Consider the following 25,718-nt stretch of genomic DNA (forward strand, 5'->3'; position numbering starts at 1 on the left):
CGTTCAAAGGGACGACAGCGCCTTTGCTAAGCCCGCGAACCATCATCGTCGATGAGTGTGCATCCGTGGCGCCTTTGAAACACCAGTGGGGGCATGTCGTGTAAGTGCCAAAAAAACTGACAAGACCAAGGTGGGCGCCGCCAGAGACGGCGATCGCCCAGCAGCCCTCTGTAGAAGTGCTGGCTGGCTACACGCCCAAGAAGCCGTCTTCGAAAAGGCATCGTTCCCTTGGTTCCAATACGAGCTACGTGTCCCGCACATGACGCTTTGACGCTCGTGACTGGGGTGTCGCTGACTGCCTTACTGCCGATTTCAACCGCCCATTCAATGTCTGAATATTACAGGTTGTCCTGGTTGCATAGTCCCATTCGCAAGTAACCTTCATTTTGGGCTTTTGATCAACAGTGGACAATAGGACTCTGTATCGAGCAGACCAGTGTCTTTTGTGCCTCCTAATGGCTAATATGAATGTACAAAATCCATCTACCTTGGGATCTGAAAATCCCTAGCATCCTCCAACCCCTTCTGCGTTTCAACGCTGAAATGATTCGCTCCGAGCTCTCATAGCCGGGTAGATTTGCCGCCTGCAACCGGGCCCTGTGGGTATTCCCCTCCCCTAACATTCGATGCTCCAAAAGCGCCGGGCAACAACAAACAAACACCAAAAGTAATAAACAAAGAATAGAAAACATCTCTCCCATAACACCACGCCCGTAACAGCGGGACGTTTCTGTCTTCTTTTTGTAGCTCCAGGGAGCAATCCCGTCTTTCCTCTCCGCAGGTCGAGGTCCTTGGTCTGTATCGAAAGGGGACAGGCGGACACGGTTGCCCCGAATGTGCTCGTCACTGTGAGCTCGAGGATATTGTACAACAGCCTCCCATCCTGGAAGAATGAGACAGACCCGGAAAGCACGCCCGGTTGAGCGCGCATATGTAGTCCAACACCTTTGGTTTTTTTGAATTTTCTGAGCCATGTGCATCTGCGGGGCCCATGTTCTCCTCTTCACCAGCATTATTGCTTCCCAACAGTCATTATTTTGCGACGCGATCAAGATTCGAATAATCATGTTCAATAATCGGGCTGCCGATGTTGAAGCCCAGGAGAAGAAATCGTAGGGGTGGAAACGTCGGACCAGTCATAGCCGGCCAAGGCACCGCCTAGAAAGTTTCCGCCAAAATAGGTGTGGCCCATCTGTGACGGGAGAAGCGACGGGGCGTGCTCGTTGGAGCGGTTGCTTTCGCTGCCGACAAAGTCTGACATGTCCCCCGTCACAGTGGACATGTCGAAGCCTCCCGGCAGCCTGGCAATCCCGGGGGAAATGAGTGCCTCCTCCGAGATGGACATGTCGTAGCCAGATCCCATGCTGAACAGGCTCTCCATGAATCCTGGGGTTGTCGGTGGCGTCCTCAAAGTAGGGTCTTGAAGGGCCATGTCTGCCGACATGTACTTGCGGTCCAGAGAATACGACATTGCACCGTCAATCAATCCCTGCTGGTGAAGGGCAACTGGCGTATCCGGAGTGGGTGGAGCGCGCGAGCCTGTTGGGCACGCGATACCCGGCGAGCGCCTGGTCTGCAAGGTGATGTCGGCCGTTCCGTCGTAGAAGGGGCTTCGCGGAGTGGCGACGGCCTTTCTGACCCTCGACGAGCCTGTAGAGGAGGCAACGCGGCGCAGAGGACTGGCTCGATCCCCCCTCCTATCATGGTCCATAGACGTCCTGGGGGTGTAGTATGAGTGGCTGCGGCAATCCCCAATCGCCAGGGGCGCTGGGCGGCGGTGCCGGCGAGATACAACATCCGAGGTCTGAGGCGAGGTTGGCAGGGAGTCGTCGGAGACGGGAGACTGCTGTGGGAGAGCAGCCGCGCTGAAGCCCTGCTCAAGACCATCGGCGTCGTGCCGTTCCGCCTCGGAGCCCAGGAAGCCTTGGTATTCACCAAAGAGCTGGCTAGATGTCTTTGTGTCCACGGACAGCAAGAGATCGGCGCCCTCCATCGCCAGGCCGTTGCGCGTTTCGTTGACACACATATCAGACACGTTGAAGAAGCCATCGGCTTGGTCCGACAGCTCACCGCTCATCACCTTGTTGCTGTGCGCGGGCTTGACCAGCCCTGAGAAGTTGACGATCGAGGGGGTGACTGGTCTCGAATGGGGAGTCGACAGAGGTGGCGAGCCCGAGTCACACCTCTGGCTCGGCTCGGTGGTCTCGCTGCACGCGTCTGGGAGGGACATGGGCGACGGCGACCGCTGAGCATCCGCACGGGGTCTCGAGTTGACCCGAGGCTGGGGGAAGGGGGCGCTCGAGGCGACGAGGTCGCATTGCCTGCTGCTGTCGGGCTGGGGTCCAGACTCGGCCTCGGCCCTTTCCTTCTCTTGCCTTTGCCTCGCCTCGTATTCGCGAATGTTGTTCTCCTTCTTCTCACGAGCACGCCGGTTCTGGAACCAGTTCTGCCATCCAAGTTAGCTCCGGAACGGGCGGCGGGTGAGGCACAAGGATCAAGTACATTGATGCGGGCATTGTCGACTCGCATGGACTCGGCAAGAGCCTTTTTCGTGCTGCTGCTGGGCTTGTGGTTTTTCTGGAACTCGGCCTCAAGCACCTCAACCTCCTCTTTGGACAGACGAGGCTTGGACTCGGTTGCGCGGGACATGTGGTGGTGGTGGACGAGGTGGCGGTTGTGGTGGTTCTGGTACGTCTCCATGGAGTCTGCGAGGTAGGTGGGATAGTTGGGGAGCTGGCTGTATGGCGAAAAGGTCTCTTCAAGCCCCGGGTAGGCCCACGACGGCCATTGGGGTTGGGAAAAGGACCCCATGGTGCGAGTGGCGAGCGGCTCCAGGCGTCTGACGAGCGGCGGTCGCCGGGGTTCGGGGATGGCGGCGCGGAACGATGTGTAAGAGCGAAAGTGAGGGGGGCCAAGACTCGTGTTGGCTTGGCTGAAAGAGCGGATAAGCAAGACGCAGCGGCCTGCTCGAAATGCAAACAAGAAGAAAGAAGGAAAGGAATGAGCGGACGGCTCAGTACGATGCAGCTGAGGATGGCGGAAGGAGGCGTGAGGCCCGTCTCTTTTAAGAATTGTCCAAGGCGAGGGCAGGTGTAAGCGGAGTCGACGAGATGCAGAGTGGAGGAGCGAAGAAGGGTACGCAATCGTGAGACAGAGCTCACTCAAGGTTTCTGCCCTCTCGGGACGATTTTCGTCAAGGGAGCACAGTTGTTTGAGCGAGGACGAAGGTTCACGAGGGATCGGAAAGTTGAGCGAGGGGCGCGGAGGGTAGAAGAAGGGCAGACGTGTAGTCCGACAGTGGCCAGGGCCAGGAGTAATCGTCGGCTGTGAGATGGCGCGTGGTCCGGACGACCTGAATGTACTCGCACCATGCAGCCGGGGTGACGAGTGTGTGTCCATACATCAAAGACCCCTGCCCGGGGGGGGGTGGAGGCGGCGGTGGTGGTCATGGGCGGACGACGACGGGCGAGGGCAAAGCTGCTGATGCGGCAACACCGGCTCCCTGGCAAAGCACACACGGGGGTCAGCCACAGAGTACCGGCTCCAGAAGGAAGACGGCACCACCGTATATCGGGCACATGGCGCTGTGATCTTGCCTGGCTTTCGCGCGACTGGATGCGCCCAGGGCCCCCCGGCACAGCCTGCACGTCCTCCACCAGACCAGTCCCGACCGTCGCCAGCAGCACCGTACCAGCAGCAGGAACAGCGGCAGCAGGCCTTGTCCCCCTCCCCTGCCCCCTCCCCTCCCCCCTCCCCTCCCCCCTCCAGGGCTACCCGACAGACGCCACGAGCCGGGGGGGGGGCGAGGACAGAGAGCGCGTGCCCGAGAGAGAGAGAGAGACACACACACACACAGAGAGAGAGAAAAAGAGAGAGAGAAGTGGGTGGGGTGGAAAGGGCAGAGGTTCGAGGGGAGGAGGGGGTGTGTGTGGCACACTCGGCGACGCACCACAGCACGGCTGCCGCGTTGACGGCGAAGCGGCGCCAGCTCCGTCCATTCATGGCACTCCCTGGGCAACGCATCCTCCCTCATCAGGAGGACTGGAGCACCGCGGTTCCACCCCGGGGGCCGGGGAGAGGAGGCCAGGAGGGGGGGGGGTCGCGCCAGGGCCAGCGAAAGAGGCGTGACTGGCTGGGGCCACCTGGCCCGCCGGCGGTACGGAGTACATGTCTGTACAGTACGGAACTGTGCAGCACAACACTGCTCCCGCCTTGGGCCGTTAGCGCCCCTGTAGGGATCGCACCGCGGCGCGCGCGGACGCGATGAGACGTCGATGGAGCTGCTGGGGGCTCGCCGAGCACACGTCCCGTGTCATCGTCGCCGGTTCGTGTCGCTGTCGCGATGGGCGAAAGAGGGAGAGAGAGGGGCTCTCTCCGCCCAACAACAGGCAGTGGATGAGGGCGAGCGGGGGGCGGGCAGTGCAATAGCAGCTTCGAGGAGGAAGACGAGGGCGATCTTTGATCTCCAGAGGGGGTTTGGATTCCACGGCCAAGGCGAATGATGATGCATCGGCGCCGTCGACACTCGTATGCCGCCGCCACAGCCTCTTCTCTTTCCACCCGTTGGCGTTGCGCGGCATTGCGTGCTCCAAGCCAGCCGACTAGGCTTGCTTCGGAACCCTCATCGTCTCTCTCTCCCCCTCTCCCTCTCTTTGCCTCCGCTCGCCGTGCCCTCGGCGTTTCCCCGCGCCGTCGCATGGGGTCTTGGGCCCTGTAACATGGCATCCCTAAAGGAGAAAAAGGCCTCGAAGCGACGACGACGACGACGACGACGACGGACCAAACAAAAAAGCCAGCAAGAGACAAAAAGAGCCGGGGGCTCGGATTGCCCCCCGGCTGCTGAGCTGTTTGCTCGTCTCGCCGGGCGTGCACGGTGCTGTGAGCCGAGCCTCGGTGGGCGAGATGCGACTCTGATGAGGCGCTGGTGGATGGTCCTTCCCTGCAGCTCGCGTGCTACAGACTCCGCAGGCCGCCATGCGTACAGTACATGCTGCATATAGTAGGCCCATGCTGCATGTGCCGTTGCCCGGTTGCTTTGCAGGCACGGTACCTCGAGTACACCCTCGAATACTCCGTCCGCACGCACGCACCTCGCTGTCTCTCTCTACAAGACGCACTTCGGTGGGCTCCTTTCAGCGGGCTCCCAAGCCTCGAGCATCGCCTGTCATTGGCTGCCTGCCCGCGCAAGCCAGCGGGTGGGTGGTGGGTGTGCCGCTGCTCTCTGCTGCACGAAAACTCGCTCCGAGGCGGATGGGCTGGCTTGGATGGATGGATGGCCTCGCGTCGCCTCACCTCGCGCGCCTCCTGTACATACCTACATACCTACCGCACATCCATACTGTACATCCTACAGCGCCCCGTGTCGTCATCTCCTCGTGGGAACCCGTTGACGATTGCTCGAGGTCGCTAATGACAACCTTACCAGCCCACCGGACCCAGCTCACCCCAGCCACCGCTGCCCTTTGCCGCCTGCAGCAACGCCAAGCACCCGGATTTTTGCCCTCTCATCCGTCATCCGAGGCCTGTTGAAGTCGGCGCGTCCCCCTCTTCCGCTCGCCCGTCCGTCCAACTGTCCGTCACTCGAGTGCAACCTCCGGTATGCGATGCTTGCTTTTTTTTGCTTTTGCTCCCGATGCCGTGCTTGAGATGTACGTGAATTGGCTCCCTGGTACTCCGTACGGAGTACTTCGTATATGCCCTTTGCTCCATGTATAAGTCTATACCGTGTATAATGCTTCCCCCATGCTGTATCACTCGCTTCTCCATGGCTGTCCGTACTGTGCCTCGTACAGTAGCCCCAATAGACGTGCAGTTGAGCGCTGCTCGTCACAGCGCTCCTCTCGCCTCGCGCCCGTTGCTCGCCAACTCAAGTCCGCTGTGCCGTGTCCAAGGGGGCGAGAGAGAGGGGGGGGCGTTGGGGAGAGAGGGGGTGGAGGGGCTCCCACAAGGAGGGCAAGGAGGGCAAGGAGGGCAAGGAGGGGCATGGCGACGCCATCGTTCTTCGTCCTAACCCCTTTCTTCATCGCCTTCTTCTCTCCCGTCAATCTCACCCTCTGCCGCAAATTTCTTTCTTTTCCCAAGCGCCCGCCCACGAGCCTCTCTCTTCCCCGCTCCCCCCTTTACCTCTCGCTCTGCGCAGTCGCCAACCCTTCATGACTTGAGTGCCATGTGCCATCCAAGCGTCAGCTGCGAGGCCATGACGAGTCGAGTAAGAGAAAGTGGCCACCAGGATCTGCGCCATGGGCATGGCAGATTCCGAGCTCCTTCACACACTCACCGCCGGCATCCTGGCTGCCCTTCCCCCATCTTATCCCCAGCCTCGGCCCAAGCTGGAAAAGCGCAAACTGCCTTGCATCGCACCCGCCGCCTGCCATTCGTATAGGAGGAGCCAGGAGCACTGTACTGTACTGTACTGTACTGGCGCACCATGCGTACTGTACATACTTACATGCAGACACCCGTTCCTAGTCGCTGGCTGCCATTGACGTCCACTATACTCCCTAGCCCGTGGCCCAGGTTTCTTCAGCTACGGGGCAAGGGGGGGGGCCACCGGGCACAGCAGGGGCCTAGCCAGGTATCCCTGGCTGGCAGGGTACCTGGGACGTCACGCTGACCCTCGGCAGACGCAGGTTGCCGTGGCTGAAAGAGTACCTACAATGCCGCGCCTGGCCCCGTGGCACTATCTCAGCGTACAGACCTGTAGTACAGGCGGGCAAGCGGAGTCATGGACCTCCGAGCAATGGATTTCTCCGTCCGTTGCCGTCATATTCCAGCACGTCGTTCCATATTCCCCCCTCTGGTCTTTTCGTCGGATGCATCCCCGCCGTCTTCTCAAATACGACTATCGAGGGCTCTTTGTCCGCTCTGCCAGCCACGGCTTGCTGCAACGGCGACGGACGACAGACGACCAGCTGCTGGAGACATCCGCGACCGACCCCACATCCCCGCCTCTGGGCTAGGGTACGTCGCCTCGGGCTCGGGTACCCAATTCCTCTTTCGGGCCCGTCTCCGGGGCCGGGGACCGCTCACCAGGAGGACAAAGCCCAGCCCCAAGGCGCGCCGAGGGGTTTTTCCTTTGCGCTCAGGAGCCCTTTCTCGCTTAGTCGTGCCTCTGATTCGCATGCAGCTTGCAGGTTGGCGGCCACCTTGGCCCGTGCCTCTCGCTGGGCCACTCCCCCCCTCCATATCTACAATGTCGTTCGATCTTGGCCCATCATCAGCTCGTCTCAGTCGCTGCCCACGGTGAACCCAGCCAGCCGGGCCTAGGCGAGATGACGGGAAAGAGAAGAAAATACGGTAGTGATGACAGGGTCCAACTCGTTCCAGACACTGTCGATGCCGCCGCCCCGGGAAGGAGACTGTTCGGAGACAGGACGGCTGGCCACCTTGCAGCTCGCGCCTGGCCATTTCTTCCCGTCCATCTCCCGGTGATTTTGTAGGCCGGCTTTCCCGGCACATAAGCCGCCCGTCCGAGGGTCGTCGCCTCCTTCCCCTCACCCCATGATGTTGGGGTTCGTCACATTGGACGCTCCTTGAGATGCAACGCTGGCCCGTGGACTGATCCGTAGTCAGACCTGCACCCCCCCTCCCCCCTCTCCCCCCTCTCCCCCTCTCCCGAGACAGCGCGGCCCGTTGGCTCCGGCGGGCGCATCAAGCAACGCTTGGCCTCTTGGGCAAGTCGAGGGTGTCATGGCGCGCCGCCGCCGCAGCCCGAGGTAGACAAAGGCAGCAAGCGTTGCTTCTTTGTTCCCGAAGCTATGATTGCTCGAGCCCCAGCCTTGTTGTCATGGAGCCCCGTGTGCGCGGTAGCCCAACAAGGCTCGGGCTTGGACGATCAATCCAAACCACCGGGACAGGTTGACGCGCATCTGGCGGCCTCGTTTGCACTCATGCCATTGCCTAGCGCTGGTCATGGCGGCGCTGCGTGTCGTTTCGGCGCCAATGCCGAAGCTGGACGCTGTAGGTATGTGCATGGATGCCACCGTTGGTCACGGCGAGACGGGAATTGATATCTGAGACCCCAGACCTCGGGGCATTTCGACCAAGGGCTCGCTCGCCAACCGACCACAAGAGCGCTGCAACAGTGTGGACGGTAAAGTTACCGTGCGTGCATCTCCCGCCGTCAAAAAAGATACTTCATACAGTGCCAACTGCCTACAGTACCTAACTCGAACCCGCGGTCAAAGGCAGACCCGCTGGGTGGGAAATGCCCCTCGAGCGAAATAAAGTACCTGCAGGATGCCGCTACCTTACCACGTATGCTTAAAACGAAAATCTGGGGCAGCACAATCCCTTGGCATTTGATGCGCCGTTCCATTCGCCCTTTTGTTTCTCTCTGAGTATCCGAAAAAGGCATGCAAAACATGCAATTGCTCCGGCGGTACGAGGTGACATGTGGGCTTTGTGGGCATGCGCTAATTACCTACCTACCTACCTACAGTACCTACCTACCTATGTACCTACCTTAATTACGTCGTTGCTCCGGCACGTCGGCGCGGGTCTCCAAGTGAGAGGCAAGAGCATACCGGTACTAGGTAGGGAGGAACAGCACAACAAGAGGCGGTGGGGTCCGGGGAGACGGAAGGATGGAAAGACGAGGGGGCCCTTTCAGGTGCTCGCCCACGAGCGTTTCCATTTCAGTGCAACCATCGTGAGCACAATCTGCCTGGGCACTGGGGTCGAGGTGACATGCAAAGCCTGGATCCGCTTTTTCCACAAACAAAGACACAGGTGTCAGAATCGGAAAGTGGGAGCATCTCTTGTACAGCACCCTGTCCAAGGCTCCGCCCGGATCTTCGATGATGGGGTGCTCGACACAAACACTCTCACTCAAGGGCACGCTAGTCTCGACCTTGGTTGTGGTTTGTTCTCGAAGCTCCCGGGGACGAATTGCTGCGAGCGGCTGAGACGAAAAAGCATGGTGCATGGGCTACGCCGTACAGGGTCGCTCGATGAGGAGGTCGGTATCCGTAGAAAGAGACCACGTCGACGATGAGGCTGATATCCAACGGCTTACGGATACGCCTGTGGGAGTCCAGCGAGACCCCGTCCGCGCTACCCATAAACGACCTAGACTGGGCCCTGGAAAGCAGGTAACGGATGGTCGTGGTCGGTGCCAACCTGGAGTCTACCGGGTGCGCTCCCCCGAAAGCTTCTGGGTTTCCGCTATGCGACAGGGTTTGGAGGGCTGGCCCCGACCCTGACCCATCTCCAGATGAACGAAAATACACGAGACATTTCCAGAAGACCATGCTCATATCCCGGGATGAGATGCCTTGCACGCCCGCCTCGTACGCAAAACCCAGCACGCCGGACGGTACTGAAAGATTTGTCACCCGGTGCACGACTTCCTTTTCCTAGGCTCTCTATTTTCCCGCCCCTTTTCCCACCAGGGCGCAATCAGCTCACCTCTGTCTTTGGCCGGGGGGGCGTACCGAGGACTTTATCCCGTAGCTGCATGTCTTAGCGGCCTGCCTGCCTCAATCGGGCCAAGGGGATGCCAACTAAGCCCAGCGGGAAAACAAACATGGATTGCCTGGGCAAGACGTCTGATCTGGACCGTCTCCATGACCACGCAAGTTACAATACAGTACATACTCCGCACTCATGCACACACCACACACCACACCCACCACCCGGGCAGGACGCGCCTGCTTGCTGCCATCTCAGCCCGAGAGCGGTGCTTGCAGAAGCGGTGCTTGTAGAAGCGGGCTCCTGGGAGGACCGGGGCAGGGTATCGGCTGGCGCCGGCGTCGGGAACGGTGGCTGTGGGCGCACCGCGAAAATCGGACGACGCAGCAATCGCAAGTACGAAAAAGAACGGGGGGGCCCTTGGCTACGAGACGGGCGCAAGCACGAAACATTTGCGCACGTACCCGCTACAAAAATAGCTTGTGCATACAACCTAACTCGGGGCACCATGTGCGGAGCAGGCCGCTGTGGCTGCTTTAGTCGTACCAAGATGTCGGATCCCTTGCCTTCGTACCTCGCAAATTGGCTGACGTCTGCTTCCTGTCTGGGTCGTCGTGCCGTTGCTGTCGCAGTCCGTCCATTTGTTGGTGGCCCGCTCCCCCCAGCAGCGCACAGAAGGCTCTCTCTCCATGGCTTGGGTTCAGGCTTGGGCCTCAGCCGAGGGAAGTTCGCCATGCGACGGGCGCCGGCAGAAAACCACGTCGAAAAGGGCCTGTCTCAGCGACTGCCGAAGCCTCGGACGAGCTGAGCCCGCAGGCCCCGGGGCCCCGGCCGGTCAGGGGAAAACATGACGCAAGGGCCCAATCAGCCTGCTTGGCTGGCACTCAATTGCGGCCCTGCTCCTTGTGCTCTCGCCGGGTGGCCGATGAGTAGCGGGCGCATGGCGACTGCCTTGGTTGATGGTGGGAGAAGAGGGATTGTCGAGCCCTCGGCATGCGGGCATTTGGAGTGGACATGTGCGGCATGTACTCCGTACTGTACAAAGGGCGATGCAGACGAGTCTGCCGATTCGTCCAATACGGTACAGACGCGCCCGCCGGGATGTGATGGTCCAGCCGCCATGCGAGACGACACGCCTCGGGCCTGCGATAGGCTGGATGTGAAGCAGGGTTGAGATTTGCCTCGAACTGGAAACGTGCCGCTAGAAGCATTCTTCTTGTCCCGGGTGAGACTTCTATGAGACAGGCTGCCATGAGGGCATCGAAATTGCAGATGAAGACAATGCGCGCACACATTATTCATAGGCGCCGTCGGTCCTGGCCGCCTGTGCCCAAAGGCCCAGAACCCGCCGTCAACAGGGGGGCCCGGAGGCGGCTGCAGGCTATGGTTGGCTCGTCGACTCGTCAAGCTCGACGCACCGTCAGGGACGGCGAGGGTCTTAGTGTCGGCTGGCCACGTGTGTTGACGGGATCTGGCTGCGGAATGTGGGCTCGTCGAGGAGGTCTCTTTTGGCTTTGCCTTGTACATCCCGACCGGGGGCAAGTGGTGAACGTGGTGAACATGTGTGGCTGTGCAATACTGTAGTACTCAGAATGGCCCCATGCTTGCGTCGGTCAACTTGCTGCGAAAAAGCCTCAGTTCCATCAGCGGCCAGCCAGAGGCGGCCCAGGACTCGCGCGCACGCCGGGGAGAGATGACGGGGAAGCAGGCAGACAGACTCGTCACTTAATGATCAGTCCACGATGAGGTGGCACAGCGTCTCTCGATGCAGCGCCTCTGGCAACACGGCAGGCACCTTTCCTCCTTCAGGTGGGGGGGTGGCCAAAGAGGTACCCGACCGAGGCTGCAGGAGGGACAGAGCAGGCGCGGAGGCACGCGGAGAATTACCAGAGCTCTGTGATTGGACGTTGGCCTCGCGGTGCACCCAGGTACTGAGGTGTACATATTGGCCGGCGCCACAGGTACCTACCTGAGGTATCTAGCAGCCCCAGCAGGTACATATGTACAGAACCTAGGCAGAGGTGAGGCGATGGCCCCCGCGTGGCTCATCCGGCGTCTTGGATTGGACGCCTCCGTCGCAACCCACAAGGGCGTGTTCAGGCGGTGGAGGTAGGTACGTACCTCGAGCGCCCAAGGTAAGGTAGGGTACTAAGATACTGACTGTACCTACGCCTACGGAGACAGTACATAAGAGCTCCAGAGCACGTGCAGCTCCGGTACCTTGTACATGCAACAGCCCCAGCCCCGGGCGACAGCTCGACAAGTGCGGAGAAGGTGTCTAAAAAGGCCACCCCTGTTCGTGCCGCCACATGCCGATGCGAAGCTGTGGCCGATGGGCTGCAAGGCAAGGCTAGGTCGAGTCTGACGAGATGCAGATGCCGGGGTTCGCTACCCGACATGTATCGGCCTCTGCTTGAAGACGCTTCTGGGCCGAGACTGACAGCAGTTGGTCGAGAAGCATCCAGCCGAGTCGCTACGCCGCCTCCACGATGCTGCTGCCCCAGCGAGTCCACCGGCAGCGGACCCGTTGGTCGACCGCAGGCGGGCGGGTGTCTCCGGTCACCCTCTCATCCTTGACGGCGAGGAAACAGGACGGCGAGGAGACGCGACGGCTACTTCCGGGGTTCACGATGCAGCTGAGGACGCCGAACGGAGCATATGCCTCAACCAAGCACATGCGGCTGACTTGTACACTAGGTGCATCCGACGGTGCGTCATACTGTGCTCTCTTCGCTTGACGCTCCTCGGCAGTGGGAGAGCGACGACGAGCAGGAGATGCAGTGACAGCCACGGCCCGCACGCCAAGCGCACCAGCGCCGGTGCTGTACAAGAGATGCTACTGTACGTCCCCCCCGGCCCGGGGATGCAAAGCGAGCGTCGCGGCCTTTTCTCCCCTCAGCCGGCTGTCGGCCGGACGTCACATTGGCCACCGACAGACTGCAACCGACCGAACTGTCCACCCTCGCGCCCCCGTAAACTTGCCGGCCGCCGAGGGCCGTGGAAGAGTGAGCAGGCCAGAAGCGGATCTACCAAATCCTCCAGGGATCCGAAAGCTGCGGTATTTTCCTCTCAATCCACGTTTGGCTGGAGCCCTGCATTGAGCCAGTAGCACGGGATTTTCGTGATTTTCGGCGCAAGGGTCTCACTTGGACGCGGCCTCGGTCGCGAGATGTCGCCCGGGGTGCCTTGATTATCGCCCACCAGTCTGGACAGGCAAAAGAGCCCTATTCGGCGGGTCATGCCCTTCGAGCTGGGACTGGTCGCGCAGTGCAACCATGAGGCAAATTGCGTCCTCGTATGTACAGCCCGCGCCGCCCCTGTCTGGCCATGTTTCTTCAAGGCTCTTTTGCGAAGTCGGTCCTACTCTATCCTGAATACACAAGACAGGAGGGAGGCTCGCGAGAGTCAGTTGTACCTGCTTCATGAACGCCACGGTCGGAATCTTTCTGTGGGCTTGCATGTGGGCACCCGGGAAAGACCATTCTTGTCCTCCCAACCGGCATCGAGGACCCAGGCACATGCACGACGACACGCGAGATGTAGAGGCCTCGCCAGAGAATCCTCAGCCTGGTATACGAGATTGGGCAGGCAAGTGGTCGACCAATCTCAAAGCCTCCTCTCCCTTGCGACACATGCCGAGTCTATAGCCGCAGGTTAAAGGTTCTGTCCCGTCGACCAGGCGGCCGGCCCTTGCCGGCGTCGGTTCTGCGCACAGCTTTACGCGAACGCGACGTGTCGAGCCGCAGGTGTGAATCCATGCGCGTGGCTGCCAGCGCGACGAGCGCGTTGATGAGGAGCAGTCGGCGAGCTTGTTTCACCTACTGGATAAGGTCTTTGCAAGGGAGACAGGTGGAGCGCGCATCCAGCGTGCTGCGGCCTGTGGAAATGGACTCGGGCAACACGCAGACCCCACACGCAGGGCGAAGGAAAGAAATTTCATCAGGCGTTGGGTCGGCGAGGGCCAACGAGAAAAAAGGGTGCAGAAGCGCCGCGACAGACGCTGGGTCGACGATGATATGATGGGGAGGGGGAGGGAAAGGTGGAGAGGCGAGCGTTAGGGAGCGCGAGATGCGTCTCTCTAGCCAGTAATTAACTAGGGAAACAAGGTTAAGTTCGGCTCAAGCCCCCATGAGAACAATGACGTCCTTATGAAACATCTTCAACCGCTGACTTTGATCTCCAAGGGCGGGGAGGGGCCGATATGAACACAAATTGCGTTTCTGTAGAACGTGGATCGGTCCTTGGCTCGGCGCCAGACGCCCTGACAAAGGGATTGTCTATTGAATCTGCTGGAATGTGATTTCTGACGGACCTGCTGATCGACTTCATCTCTCCAACTCCCCATCTCTCTCCTAATCAATAGTAACGGACAGAACAGGCCGGGAGCCCCTTGAGTATCGTCAACTCCCTGCCTGCCAGACTTCAATATCTGCCCTCCCTTTTTATCTACGATTGCGGGTACAGCAGGTGGGAGATTTCGATTGTCGTCCTGCCGTCGGCCGCCGGGCCAACGACGGTGACGGACTCGAGATCCTTGACGACCCAGTCCGGGCCAGCGGCAACGACCTGCTCGAGGGAGTGGCTGGTGACGAGGCCCACGACCTTGCACCCAGCGGCCTTGCCGGCGCGGATCCCGGCGGGCGAGTCCTCGAGCACGAGCACGTCGGGCGCGACGGCCTGCAGGCCAAGCCTCTCGAGGCCGACGAGGTAGCAGGCCGGGTCGGGCTTGCCGTCGCGCACCGACTCGGCGGTGACGAGGTGCTCGGGCTTGGCGAGCGAGAGGACGCTGAGCCAGCCGGCGACGAGGGGCTCGGTGCCCGAGGTGACGATGGCCCAGGGGCTGGACCGGGCGATGAGGGCGTCGAGAAGGGGGCGCGCGCCCGGGATCTCGACGGCTTCGTCAGCGTACAGGTAGGGGATCTGCTCTTCCACCCGTCTAACGTCTGTGCTGCTGTCAGCCGATGGGTTTCTTCGGCCCGCTCAGACGACGGCGCCGATGCCTCGGCATGGGATTGAAAGTGAGTGAGTGAGGGTGTGAGAGGGCGAGAGCCTCTGGAAGGTGCTCATCGGGCGCGCGCCGCAGGGAAGAAACCCACATTCCCAGGTGGCCTTGTGCGGCGCCACGGCCTTGAAGACGTCGATGCTCCGCCGTCCATGGGACGTCTCCAGAATCATCTGGGGCGACACTCCAATCTCCTTGCCAATGCTGTTGCGCACCCTGGTCAGTCCACGGCGGCAGAGAACAGCGAGAGAAGGCGGGACTTACCTATGCCAGTGCTTGACAATGGCGGTGGTGGAATCGATGATGGTGCCGTCCATGTCGAAGAGGAAGCCGGAGAAGGAGTGCCGCTGCGGCGGCGGCGCAGACTTCTGTTGCGATCCCATGGTCGAGCTTTGGGTCGTCGAGGAAGCCTGGGAGTCTCGGGGCTTGGATTGTAGGCCTCCAGGCGCCGGTGACGACGACGGCAGAGAACCGAGTTTTTATAAGCAAGGCCGCGCGAAAGGCAGTCCGTCGTCTCTGGATGGGTGGAAGGGGAATCTCCGGACCAAGGTCATGCCAGCGAGCGTCGTCTCGAGGCATTCCAAGCTCCCTCCTGATCAGCTTCGACCAGAATCGAAGCGGCCACGTCCCCACGCGGTAGCTCCGCGGGGTTCGGAGGCGGGACTTCTGATTCCAGGCTAGGCGCTCGTGGCCGGTCGTCCTACCCTGTACTCGGGCTTCGAGTGAGGCTCTTGATGGCGGCGAGAAGGTGGACGAGGTCATGTCCATGGTACCGAGTAATGTTGAGAACGGTCATGTTGGGGACTAATGGTATCTCGCCAGAGCAGCGTCGGCGAGGCAAACATCAATTGCCTCGCGCTCTACCCCGACGGCGACGAGGACGGCGACGGAGCCAAACTAGCCGAGCAGCTCATCCTGGGTGGCGCTGACATCGACGCTCACGCTCTTTTCTCGGTGGACTCGCGCACGGGTCTCTCTGGGCGTTTCACGTGCAAGAGATGACGAAGCGTGCCGACGGTGGACGGGGGCTGGTCGACTCTGATCTGACGCCGCTTCACTGGACAGCTGAAGACGGCGCGATTGGTGTAGCCAAGGCTCTGTGGGCACATGGGCCGATGCATCCAGCACAGACTCGATTGGCACCACGCCGGCCAGGGCAGCACCAGAGTCCAAGTTCCTCGGAAATCAACCGAATGCGAGCGAGGAGCTTGTTCAGTCCCTAGTCTCCGAGTGCGCGAACTCGGGGGCGTCCTTCAGGTGACTGGATATGAGTGGCGGCTCGGCAAACCACCTCAGCAGGCAGCCGATGGTGGCGTGGGAACAGAAGTCTTGCATCATGACGCGTAAGAGTTTCCCCCATTTTCGTCGTGTTGAGCAAAAGCACCATGCTGGTTAGCTTAGTCTACGGCGTTGGCACTTCCATGGAGTAGTTTCTGAGCAAAAGCACCATGCTGGTTAGCTTTGTCTACGGCGTTGGCACTTCTATGGCGTAGTTTCTGAGCAGCCTTATCGTGGGCACGATCCCCGGCAATTTCTAGGGGCGTCAATGCGCTATTATCATTTGTGGTTATGTCTGCTCCGATATCTTCCAGCGCTTCGACTATCTTCAGTGAGCCAAGAGATGCTGCTGCACGTAGTGGTTGATATCCAAACTTGTCAGCAATCGTACGATAAGTTGTAATATTGGCAAGCACCAGCTGCTGTATGCATGTTTCTATCTAATGCAGTATTTACGGAGTATTGTTATTAATGCCTGAATCGCCCTTGGATGGTGAATGGCAGGGGAGCATTTTATATAGGCCAGTTGACGATGGACGATGGATACGTGCGACTTACTTATCTTACAGCATATACGTACTCGTTTGATGATGACCCGAGGCATGTCGGAGACTACCGAAGTAAGTACAGTAATGGGGCAGATGACGCGGGGAGCCCTCTGGAACGTCTTGGGGTACGTACCGCGAGGCCACCCGTTTGTTTGGTCATCAATCCCTCGACGCAGAAGTTAGAACAAGCCGACATGTGCTGGCTGGCTGGCTGGCCACTCGGCTATTACCTACCGATCTTAGGCATCCAGATCCGCCCGACAGCTGCCCCCTTCCCCCACGGGCGCTGACTGCTGCCCGCGGGCCCGGCAGAGAGACCGCGAGAGATACCGCGAGAGATACCGCGAGAGAGAGAGAAGCGTCTTCCTGCATCATCGTCACCCGCGAACCCGGCCTCACCCTCCATCTCCCATCCCGCCGCCGCGCCCTGTCCGTCGTGCCCGGCCCAGGCAGCTCTTCTCGGAACCACCAGTCCCATCGTTGTAGCCGCGCGTGGCCATGGGGTCGCAGAGCAACGACCGCCGCGAGCTGACGGTGCTCGTCACCGGCTTTGGCGCAAGTCACCCCCGGGTCCCCCGGCGCGCCGCCCGCCTCGCTGACCCTCGCCGACAGCCCTTCCGTGACCAATACCCCGTCAACCCGGCCTGGGAGATTGCCAAGGGCCTGCCCGCCCGCCTGCCCGCCCTGCTTACCAAGGACAGGCGGACCGGCGCCGGCGCCGTCGACATCCCCCCGGTGCGCATCCTCGTCCACCCGGAGCCGGTCCGCGTCAGCTACGAGGCCGTGCGCGAGCTGGTGCCCGCCTTCTGGGACACGTACCAGGGCCGCCGCGTCGACGTGGCCATTCACATCGGCATGGCCGGCCCGCGGCCCTTTTACCACATCGAGCGCAAGGCCCACCGCACGGGCTATGCGTCGCCCGACGTCGACGGCAAGAAGCTCGACGACCAGGACGAGGCCAAGCGCGGCGACGACTGGATCTGGCACGGCCTGCCGGACGAGATCGAGACGGACCTGGACCTGGACAACGTCCTGCAGCGGTGGCAGGGACACAGCTCGGTAGGTCGCCGTCCCCTCCCCTGACCCGCCCTATCCTCTGACCGTCGAGCAGAAGGACATGGACTTGCGCATCTCGGAAGACGCAGGCAGGTACCTGTGCGACTTCATCTACTACTCGACCCTGTCGACCCTGCTGAAACAGCAGCGGCCAAGAAAGGCCGTCTTCTTCCACGTGCCGTGCGACGCGTCCGAGAGGCACATCACTCAGGGCCGCGAGCTGGCCGTCAACCTCATCCGCGCCATTGCCGAGAGCGAGACGGCCCGGGCGGCGGCGGGCGAGCTGGCGGTCGAGGACTTGTAAGCGCTGCCCGAGAGGTGCTTTGGCTACGTCGGGGCCTCGGTCTGTCCTTGACGTTCAACCCGACGCATCTTTATGAATCATGTCTTTGTGGAAGGGGGGGAGCGGGGGAGCGGACGGTGCATTATCTGTTCATCTGCCGCACGCCGGATTGCCTCCAGAGGGGGGGGGGAGGGGGAAGAAGCAAGAGCGGGACATTAAGGGAAATGTTCTTGAATATATGCGCAGCAGAAGGCAAGGACGAGGACCAGCGGCTGCATTCGGAGGAGAGCTTGTTGGATGAGGGACGGTATGGACGCCCATCAATGAGAAGCGAATTGAAGTTGAATCTCGACAGGGCGCTCGATGCTGTCTGATAGACTGGCGAGGTACCCATCGAGTACCTTGAACGCACGGAGCATCCAAAGGTACCACCAGTACATTCGGATAGGTGACTCCCCCTTGCACAATCAATCCCCGCATCGAGCCAACAGCAGGGAAAAGGTCCTGGCCATCGTGACTCTGAAAGAAAAACAAGAGCCACCCTCGCCAACCCCGAAACTCTGCCCATAAAGACAGGCCATCCCTCATCCCCATTTCACCATGTGCCGCAAAGCCACTTGCGCCACCTGCAGTAAGTCGAGCCCGCCAGCATCGTCTCCTCACTCTTCCTCATCACCTTGCCCTTCGATCTCACGGCCATCCTTGGAACGAAGCGGAATCAAAAGCTCACGAGACTCCCCAATCAGAAAAGACGACCTGGTTCGGCTGCGGCAGCCACGTCGCCGCCGTCATGGACGCCGTTCCCGTCGCCGACCGCTGCACCTGCGAGCCCGGCGTCGAGGTCGGGGGCAAGACGTACCCGCCCATGGTCAAGCAGTTTGGTTCATGAGGGAGCCTCTACTTCGGTTGGACTTTTCATTCGTGTTTCTTTGTGAGCGCCGTGTGGCTGCCGTCATGTGTTGTTGCGAGCGAGAATGCCCGGGGTTGGGCTGGGAGGTAAGGGGGTCTGCTCTTGAATGGATAGCATCATATGGCGCTCCTGCGGACTATCGGGGTGACGGTTTCACATGATCATGACAACCTGCTCATTCCTCGCGGCTCATGAGAGAATATCCAAAACCCGTGCCTCCCGCCTCACCTCCGCCTCGCCGCACCCGCACCCGCCGCATCGCCCCTCTCGGCCAGGCTCACCACCTCCTGGATCCCCGCCGCCTCCTGCTCCTCCTCGAGCGCCAGAATCTCCTCGCGGCTGTCCCACCACTTCTCCTCGCTCAGCTCAAACGCCTTGGCCTTGATCTCCTTGACCGCCAGCCGCTCCGGCTGCACCCCCTTCCACCGCAGGCTCGTCATCAGCACCTCCTGCCACTCGGCCGACGTCCGCACGAAGAAGTCGCGCCGCGACTCGAAGGGCTGCGCCAGGCAAGGTTAGCCACCGGATGCCGGGGGCAGGGGAACGGAAGGGCAAGGGGGGCCGTCTTACTCGTGGATGCGGAAGACCATCGTCCACCGACGAGGCGGCCGTCTCCGTCTCGTCTTCCTCCGATGGGGCCGACGAAGGCGTCTCCGAAGACGTGTCTGAGACGGCGTCGTCCTTCTTCTTGCGCTTGCTCGAGGTGTGCTGCTGCTCTGCCTCGTCGCCGTCCTCCTCTTCGTCTTCCTCGTCGTCGTCGTCGTCGTCCTCATCCTCTTCTTCGTCGTCGTCGTCCTCAGACTCCTGCAGTGGTTCGTTAGCACCCATGCGCTGCGCAAAGGCGCGGGCAATACTCACGATCCAGTCCTCGACAGGCCTGCTGAATATTTCCTTGCACCCGTCGAGCTTGCTCAGATCGATTGCGTAGAGGTCGTCAAACGTGAATTCCCGGTCTCCCTTCTCAAACGTGCCGCCGTAGATGTAGAGCACGTCGTCCTGCACGGCCAGCTGCGCGTTGAACCTCACGTGCGGCGGGTCCATGCTGACGAGCATCTCTCTGGCCGGCTGCTCGTCCTCCTGCGGCTCCTCGGGCTTCTTCTCGAGCTCTATGCCGTCGGCGTCGTCCAGGGACGCCCCCGTCTCGAGGGCCGCGAGCTGCCGCAGGAGCTCCTCTTCGTTGGCCTGGGCGCGGCCGCGGCGGCCCGCCCGCTGCTCCGGCACGGTCTTCCTCTGCTGGCGGGGCTTGCGAAGGCCGAGGGGCATGAAGCGGTTGCGCTCGACGTTCCACGCAAACAGCTGGTTGAAGAACTCGCTGTCCATGCCGTCCTCGCTCTGCTCCACGTCGTGGACGCCGCCGAAGAGGATGCCGCGGCCCTTGTGCCACGTCATGGTGGCACCGGCGCGGGACGGGTTGGGCGCGTTTGCCGGCTTCTTGCGCCGCTCCCAGCGGACCGTGGGCGGGGCGCCGGGCCCCGCGTCGGCCGCCGGCAGGGACATGCGCAGGAAGAAGCAATCATCGTGGACCTTTGGGAGGAGCACGTTCTTCTGGCCCAGGCCCTGCGCCTTGCCACCGCGCTTCTTGAGGACTACGGTGGCCTTGACGCGCGAGTAGCCGCCGAAGAGGACGGCGCCCTGGTCGCAGGGCAGCAGGGTAAAGGAGGAGCGGGCGTCGGGCTTGAGCTGGGCCTGGGGCAGGACCGGGCAGTGCCAGATGTAGTGAACCGTGTCGAAGATCCAGAGGTCGGCCAGGTACTTTGTCTGGTTGGACGTGTCCTGGAAGCCGCCAAAGAGAAGGATGTACTGCTTCCAGTAGGTCATGCGGTGGCCGCTCCGGGCGGGCGGGCTCTTGTCCTTGCCCTTGACCTCGATCTTGGACCACTCGCGCGAGGCGGGCTCGAGGCGCCAAAAGTCCGAGTAGTGGTGGAAGGTGCCCTGCTTGGGCGACGAGAACTCGCCGCCAAAGAGGTAGACGTGGCTCGGGTTGCTGGCCCGGGTCCAGGCGTGGCCGGACCGCGGCAGAGGTGAGTTGGGCGACGTGACGCACCGCCACTCGTCGCGGGCGATGTTGTACATGTGCAGGTCGCCGTAGAACTGGGCCAGCGAGCCGTTGAAGTACTCGCCGCCAAACAGCAGCAGGCTGTTGCTGTCGTGCGGCGCCGCCAGCAGCGTCGAGGCCGCACGAGGCCGGGGCGGACCCTCGCACACCGTCTCCGTCACCTTGAGGAACTGCTCCTGCTGGCGGCGATACTCCTCGAGCACCTCGTCCAGGTCCACGTCCTCGGCATCGCTGCCCTCGACCCGGGCCGCCTTGGTCTTGGCCTTTTTCTCCCCCTTGCTGGCCTGCTTGGCCGCCTTCTCGGCCTGTCATGGTCGTCGTCAGTGTGCAAAGTCGTCGACGCATGAAAGCCGAGGGGGAAAATCCACCTTTTTCGCCTTTTTCGACTCGGCACTCTTCTTCTTGTCCTTGGCCATGGTGACTGTTTTTTGATATCTCGTGTCAGGGTCAAGCTTGTGGATGCGGGCGAGTGGTCATGAGAGAACTGTACAGTATCGGAAGATCCAAGCTCAAACTGTGTTTTGATTCCCCACAAGCCAACTCCGTGCATCCACCACCATGCTTGCTACAATTCGAAGCATTTTCTGATGGATCATCCACAGGAGGAAATTCCATTAGCATCTACCAGGCCGGAGAGGTTTATTCCTTGTGCCCCAGTGAGGAGATGATTACTCTCCTGCAGCCTTATCATCAACGACATCTGAAAGCAGAGCGCCGATTCTTGTCGAATTCAAACCAAGCATGAAGCCACATTTGGTGACCGATGTCTATTGAACATATGACCGGGTCATAGGCAGTTCTCGGGCCGTGGTTCTATTTAGGTTGGGCTACTTCTCCGCCACTGTCTCGTCCGCAAGGCAACCCATTGGGCTTCAACCCAAAAAGTAGCCTGCGGCACGTTTTAGGACAAAGTCAAGCATCGGCTGCAAACAATTCGAATTTGAGCTCGCTCTTCTAGGACGTCATAGACATTCCTTAGCAGCAAGCACTGACGACTGTAGGCAAAAGGCGTCCAACACTAATAGCTCTCTCTCAGCGCCGAGACTGCAACCAGAAACCTGTCATGAGCGTTTCCTCTATCCCTCTAGACGCCATAACCCCTTACAGCTCTGGTTGAAAGCCACGCTGTAACACGGCCACAATATCCCTCCAAAATCACTCCAACGACGCTTCGCCGTCACTCGACAGTTTCACTGTTGTCCGCGGGCGCTTCAGTTTGAGACTTGGCGTCCTCTGTCGACCATGTCCGATGACCAAGTGAGACTCACAGACAGTTTTCTGGAACTCGTGAATGAGTCACGGATCAACCGAGAAAGGGGAACGAATGCGCCTCAGCGGTTGACCACCCCCTGCATTACTCGAATCTCCTAAACCGCAACAAGGAATCAAAAGGGCCAAAACCGTCTTCCTCACGCAATAACAGGGAAGACCAGGGACGACCGCTTGCTATGTCGAAGAAGCACATTTCGTCAGTGTCTTCGGTCAACCATGATCGTAACAGATCTGACGGTCATACTGTTCAGTGGCCAGACTGGCGCTCTTCAAAGACCGGAATTTTGCTGGGTCATCTCTACTGCTGTGGCTATCCTCCAATCGTCGATCCTGCCCGTTCGTGAAAGAGGAAGACTGTGGTCGACGCATGACTTCAACGACGAGCTCTAGTGGAACGACCTAGTCAGCGGGCTCGCCCATGTCTTGTGTCGTGCATTTGGGTGCCTGGGCCCCGGGAGCGTCAGTCCAAGGGCTCCGAGGTCACAGCTCAGTCGTGTCCGGGGCGACTTGACTCGCGGACTTGACCGCTAGAGTAGTTACCGACCAATGTTGGGCTCTCGTCGGGAGAGTCGGCTGTTTTGGCAGGTATGTATGCGACCATGGCTTTGCTGGCTCCCTGCATGCAGTATTGTACGACGGAAATCTTGCGGTCGCTGGGGGCCAGTTTCGCAATCTGTCGGATGTCGCTGGTCCGCGGCAGGAAAAGCCCGTGGTCCATTGCCTGGTACGCGCCGTGGAGTTGCTCGAGATTATACGGCTGCATGGTGCTCAGGTCGAAAATTTTGTCACATGTGTATCCAGGGCCACCCCAGGGTGGGCTGGCAAACAAGACGGATGTCTTGACGTTGACTCGCAGGTCGGGGTGCAGCTGATCCCGGCGATGAACTAAGGCGTCCACGTACTCGAAACTGTCGCCGAGAACCCAGGTGACGAGAGACGGGTCGACGCCGTATACCTCGGCATTATGCTGTGCACACGCAAGCGTCGAGGCGTCTCGCTCGACGGCAACGATGTGCTCCCAGCGCTCGCTCAGGGCGAAGGCGATGGTGTTTCCTCCAGCGCCCGCAAAGGCGTCGATGAGAATCTTCTTCTTTTCATTGGTGCCACCAAGATCGCGGGCAACCTCGCTGCGCAGTGAAACAGAAGCACAGGACGTGAGCCGTGGACCCTGGAGACGCGCCAGGATGGGGAGGCTCACCGTGCGACTGGCTCAGGGGTGACGCCGAACCAAGCGTCGTCGGTCAGATGGACGCCCTGGTCGTAGAGCGAGAAGATGGAAAACCTCTGCGCAAAGTACCTGAGAGACTGGTGAGTCAAAGTCGCCCTGGGCCTCATCTGGTCACGTACTTTTGATTGTCCCAGGGAACTTCATGTTTGCCGGTGTAATGCTTGCACTCGGCGGTCAGAGGGAGCCTCAGAGCAGGCTCCATAGAAAATCCAGCGGCCGGATCTTCTCGGGAGACACCTTCATTTCCCAAGCCGCTTCCCCTCATTGTGGGAGACGGGCGGGTGGCAGCTGTGAGCCGATGAGCAATGATGTTGAAGAGGTGAGACGACGACTTTCTGACTTTTTGACCTGGCAAACTGGAAGGGGTGATAGGCCCACTGCAGCTCCATGTCCCCTTGTACCTCGTCACCCGTGGTCGGTGAAAAGATACATGCTCAAGCCGCACTAGGATCAGGGTCACGTCTGCCTGTAGCGCAGACGATGGGGCACCTGTCTCGTGAGGGATGGACAGCTTGCTCCAACATCGCGGTCCCGTCACCTCGACCACCTACTACGGCCGCGTCGCGAACACCACACCTGCGAGATACGCTCGAAAAAATCCGACTACTGGCCCGGCAACGTTCGCGAGCCCGCCGAGGGCCCCAGGACAATGTTCAACGCGCTGAACCGGTTCATGTCCCGCCTCGATGGCGGCGACCAACAACAGCAACGTCAGCACGAGCGAGGCTCCTTTGGCTTCCAGGTGCTGAGAAACACCAACCTGGACCTTGCGATAGAGCCGTGGTTCGACTTTATAGTAGGGATCAACGGAAGACCGATTGTGCGAAGCCCTTCCCCGTCCTCCCTTTGCGGTCGAGCCAGCAGCATCCAACTTACATGACGGCAGGACAACCCCGATCCGACCTTGTTCGCCCAAGAGATTCGAAACTGCGCCGGCAGCACCGTAACACTGGGTCTTTGGAATGCAAAGGTATCTACAGGTCGCGTGCGGACGGATCGCGGCTCCCGCTGACACCTATCCAGGGCCAACGTACGAGAGAGATGCATGTCCCTGTCCCCAGCGACACCGCGTCACTCGGGCTGTCCCTTCAGTACTCGCCAATTGCCCTCGCCGCCAACGTCTGGCACGTACTCGACGTCGCCGCAAACTCTCCCGCCGATCACGCGGCCCTCCTGCCTTACAGCGACTACATTCTCGGGAGCCCCGAGGGAGCTCTCCACGGCGAAGCGGCTCTTGGGGAGCTTGTCGAGGACCACATCGGCAGACCCTTGCGCCTGCACGTCTACAACAACGAATACAATGTCACAAGGGAGGTTACCATACAACCAAGCCGAGGCTGGGGCGGTGAGGGAGCTCTGGGGTGTATCCTTGGCTACGGGGCTTTGCACCGGCTACCAGCTCCGCTGAGTGAGCCCGTCGATGCGCCTGGGGAGACCATGTTCGACGGCGACGTGAATGAGAAGAACGAAAGGACAGCTGTGCTGGGCGATTCGGCCCTCCCTCTGCCGCCCGGAGGCGAGTATCTCATCCCAGCCCAGATGGTTGACTCAGCACCCACCGGAGGCCCACCACGGACGGGAACGGCAAAGAAGAAGGAGCGTCACGGTCACAGCCCGAACCCGCTGATGGATGACTACTTCAAGGAAGAGGAGAAAAAGAGCCGTGAGCTCGACAATGCGCCCAAGCCAAAAAGTTCCGGGGTGCCTCCGCCACCCAAGGCAGCTGGAGGGCCACCCAAAGCCGACGCAAAAGAGGTGGCAGAAGGAGGCGGTGGCGAGTGAGGCGGAGGAGGCAGGGCGACAGCGACCATTCTCCCTTGAACAAATCTCAATTTGGCGCCTCCATTGGCAGGCTCTTGCCGGCGTGTGATGACATTGCATATCGTACAATCTATCCACCGTCCTTGTAAACTCCCATTCCCACTCGGATTTTCTTCTTCCTCTGTTCTGGCCAGTACGGGGCCTTTTAGTTGATGAAATTGATGCAGAAGAAATGCACCGCGAGGCTGCAGGCAACGTAGTCGGCAAAGGCTCTGCGGAGGTGGACACGGTCAGCACGGGAGCTTGCGGCGAGCGTGGGCCAGGATCCGACCTCTCTGGGGAAACGGCGGTGAATTCGCTCTTGTTGGATTCGGTCGTCTGAGATCGTAATGAGACTGCGATGAGTGAGTACTTGAACGAAGAAAGAAGGCAGCCGAGTAGGGGTGTGCCTTACCCGTCAAGACGAACTGGCCGACAGTTGCGGAAAAGCCGGAGAGGAAGGCGTTGAAAGGCTGCGTAGGTGGACGACATTAGCTCTCTGAGAAACGGGGTATTCCGCCTTTCTCTTTGCGGAGCGATTGAAGGTTGGTCGGGAAGCCGTTCTGGCACATACGTAGTTGCCGGCGAGGACGCAGTACAAGAACTGCAGGGCACCATTGACGACGAGGAAGAAGAGGAAGGCATCGATGAGCTTTGTGCGCTGGGGCGTCTGCTTCATGTAGTACTGGTAGATGTTGCGGAGCACCTGGTCCCAGTTTGCGGCACCGCCCTTTGCCGTCGGTGAGGACTGCGGAGGGGCGGAGCGGGCAGCCGTGGTGCCGGCCTGGGACGTGACGACGGACGAGGGCGTGGGCTCGCGGGCGCTCTTCTTGGGAGCCATGCTGGGTCGACGGCTGAATGATTGATTTCGGTC

The 25,718-nt window shown here is 60.5% G+C and overlaps 7 protein-coding genes across 7 annotated transcripts; 2 read left to right on the forward strand and 5 right to left on the reverse strand.

Annotated features, from left to right (window-relative positions):
• Positions 1-1,069: 1,069 nt before the first annotated feature.
• On the reverse strand, positions 1,070-2,811 carry HRG_05729 (homeobox domain-containing protein; the record flags this gene model as incomplete). The annotated part of the gene is made up of 2 exons (XM_044864200.1): positions 1,070-2,446; positions 2,503-2,811. 2 exons carry the CDS (start codon positions 2,809-2,811, stop codon positions 1,070-1,072), a joined length of 1,686 nt encoding a protein of 561 aa, XP_044720732.1.
• Positions 2,812-13,857: 11,046 nt separating this feature from the next.
• Positions 13,858-14,796, reverse strand: HRG_05730 (haloacid dehalogenase-like hydrolase domain-containing protein; the record flags this gene model as incomplete). The annotated part of the gene is made up of 3 exons (XM_044864201.1): positions 13,858-14,354; positions 14,508-14,617; positions 14,678-14,796. The coding sequence occupies 3 exons, from the start codon at positions 14,794-14,796 to the stop codon at positions 13,858-13,860; spliced, it is 726 nt and encodes a 241-aa protein (XP_044720733.1).
• Positions 14,797-16,737: 1,941 nt separating this feature from the next.
• On the forward strand, positions 16,738-17,599 carry HRG_05731 (pyroglutamyl peptidase domain-containing protein; the record flags this gene model as incomplete). Its single annotated transcript, XM_044864202.1, has 3 exons — positions 16,738-16,794; positions 16,852-17,298; positions 17,351-17,599. 3 exons carry the CDS (start codon positions 16,738-16,740, stop codon positions 17,597-17,599), a joined length of 753 nt encoding a protein of 250 aa, XP_044720734.1.
• A 1,113-nt stretch (positions 17,600-18,712) lies between these two features.
• HRG_05732 (galactose oxidase, central domain-containing protein) lies at positions 18,713-20,960 on the reverse strand (the record flags this gene model as incomplete). The annotated part of the gene is made up of 4 exons (XM_044864203.1): positions 18,713-18,988; positions 19,059-19,292; positions 19,347-20,849; positions 20,913-20,960. 4 exons carry the CDS (start codon positions 20,958-20,960, stop codon positions 18,713-18,715), a joined length of 2,061 nt encoding a protein of 686 aa, XP_044720735.1.
• A 1,343-nt stretch (positions 20,961-22,303) lies between these two features.
• HRG_05733 (RNA cap guanine-N2 methyltransferase domain-containing protein) lies at positions 22,304-23,309 on the reverse strand (the record flags this gene model as incomplete). The annotated part of the gene is made up of 3 exons (XM_044864204.1): positions 22,304-22,943; positions 23,015-23,113; positions 23,164-23,309. 3 exons carry the CDS (start codon positions 23,307-23,309, stop codon positions 22,304-22,306), a joined length of 885 nt encoding a protein of 294 aa, XP_044720736.1.
• Positions 23,310-23,693: 384 nt separating this feature from the next.
• HRG_05734 (GRASP55/65 PDZ-like domain-containing protein) lies at positions 23,694-24,826 on the forward strand (the record flags this gene model as incomplete). Its single annotated transcript, XM_044864205.1, has 3 exons — positions 23,694-23,864; positions 23,931-24,014; positions 24,068-24,826. The coding sequence occupies 3 exons, from the start codon at positions 23,694-23,696 to the stop codon at positions 24,824-24,826; spliced, it is 1,014 nt and encodes a 337-aa protein (XP_044720737.1).
• Positions 24,827-25,010: 184 nt separating this feature from the next.
• On the reverse strand, positions 25,011-25,685 carry HRG_05735 (DAD family domain-containing protein; the record flags this gene model as incomplete). Its single annotated transcript, XM_044864206.1, has 4 exons — positions 25,011-25,077; positions 25,137-25,200; positions 25,260-25,317; positions 25,419-25,685. 4 exons carry the CDS (start codon positions 25,683-25,685, stop codon positions 25,011-25,013), a joined length of 456 nt encoding a protein of 151 aa, XP_044720738.1.
• Positions 25,686-25,718: the final 33 nt, after the last annotated feature.

This window comes from Hirsutella rhossiliensis, assembly GCF_020360975.1.
Source record: "Hirsutella rhossiliensis strain HR02 chromosome Unknown scaffold00005, whole genome shotgun sequence".
In the NCBI taxonomy this organism is placed as follows: domain Eukaryota; kingdom Fungi; phylum Ascomycota; class Sordariomycetes; order Hypocreales; family Ophiocordycipitaceae; genus Hirsutella; species Hirsutella rhossiliensis.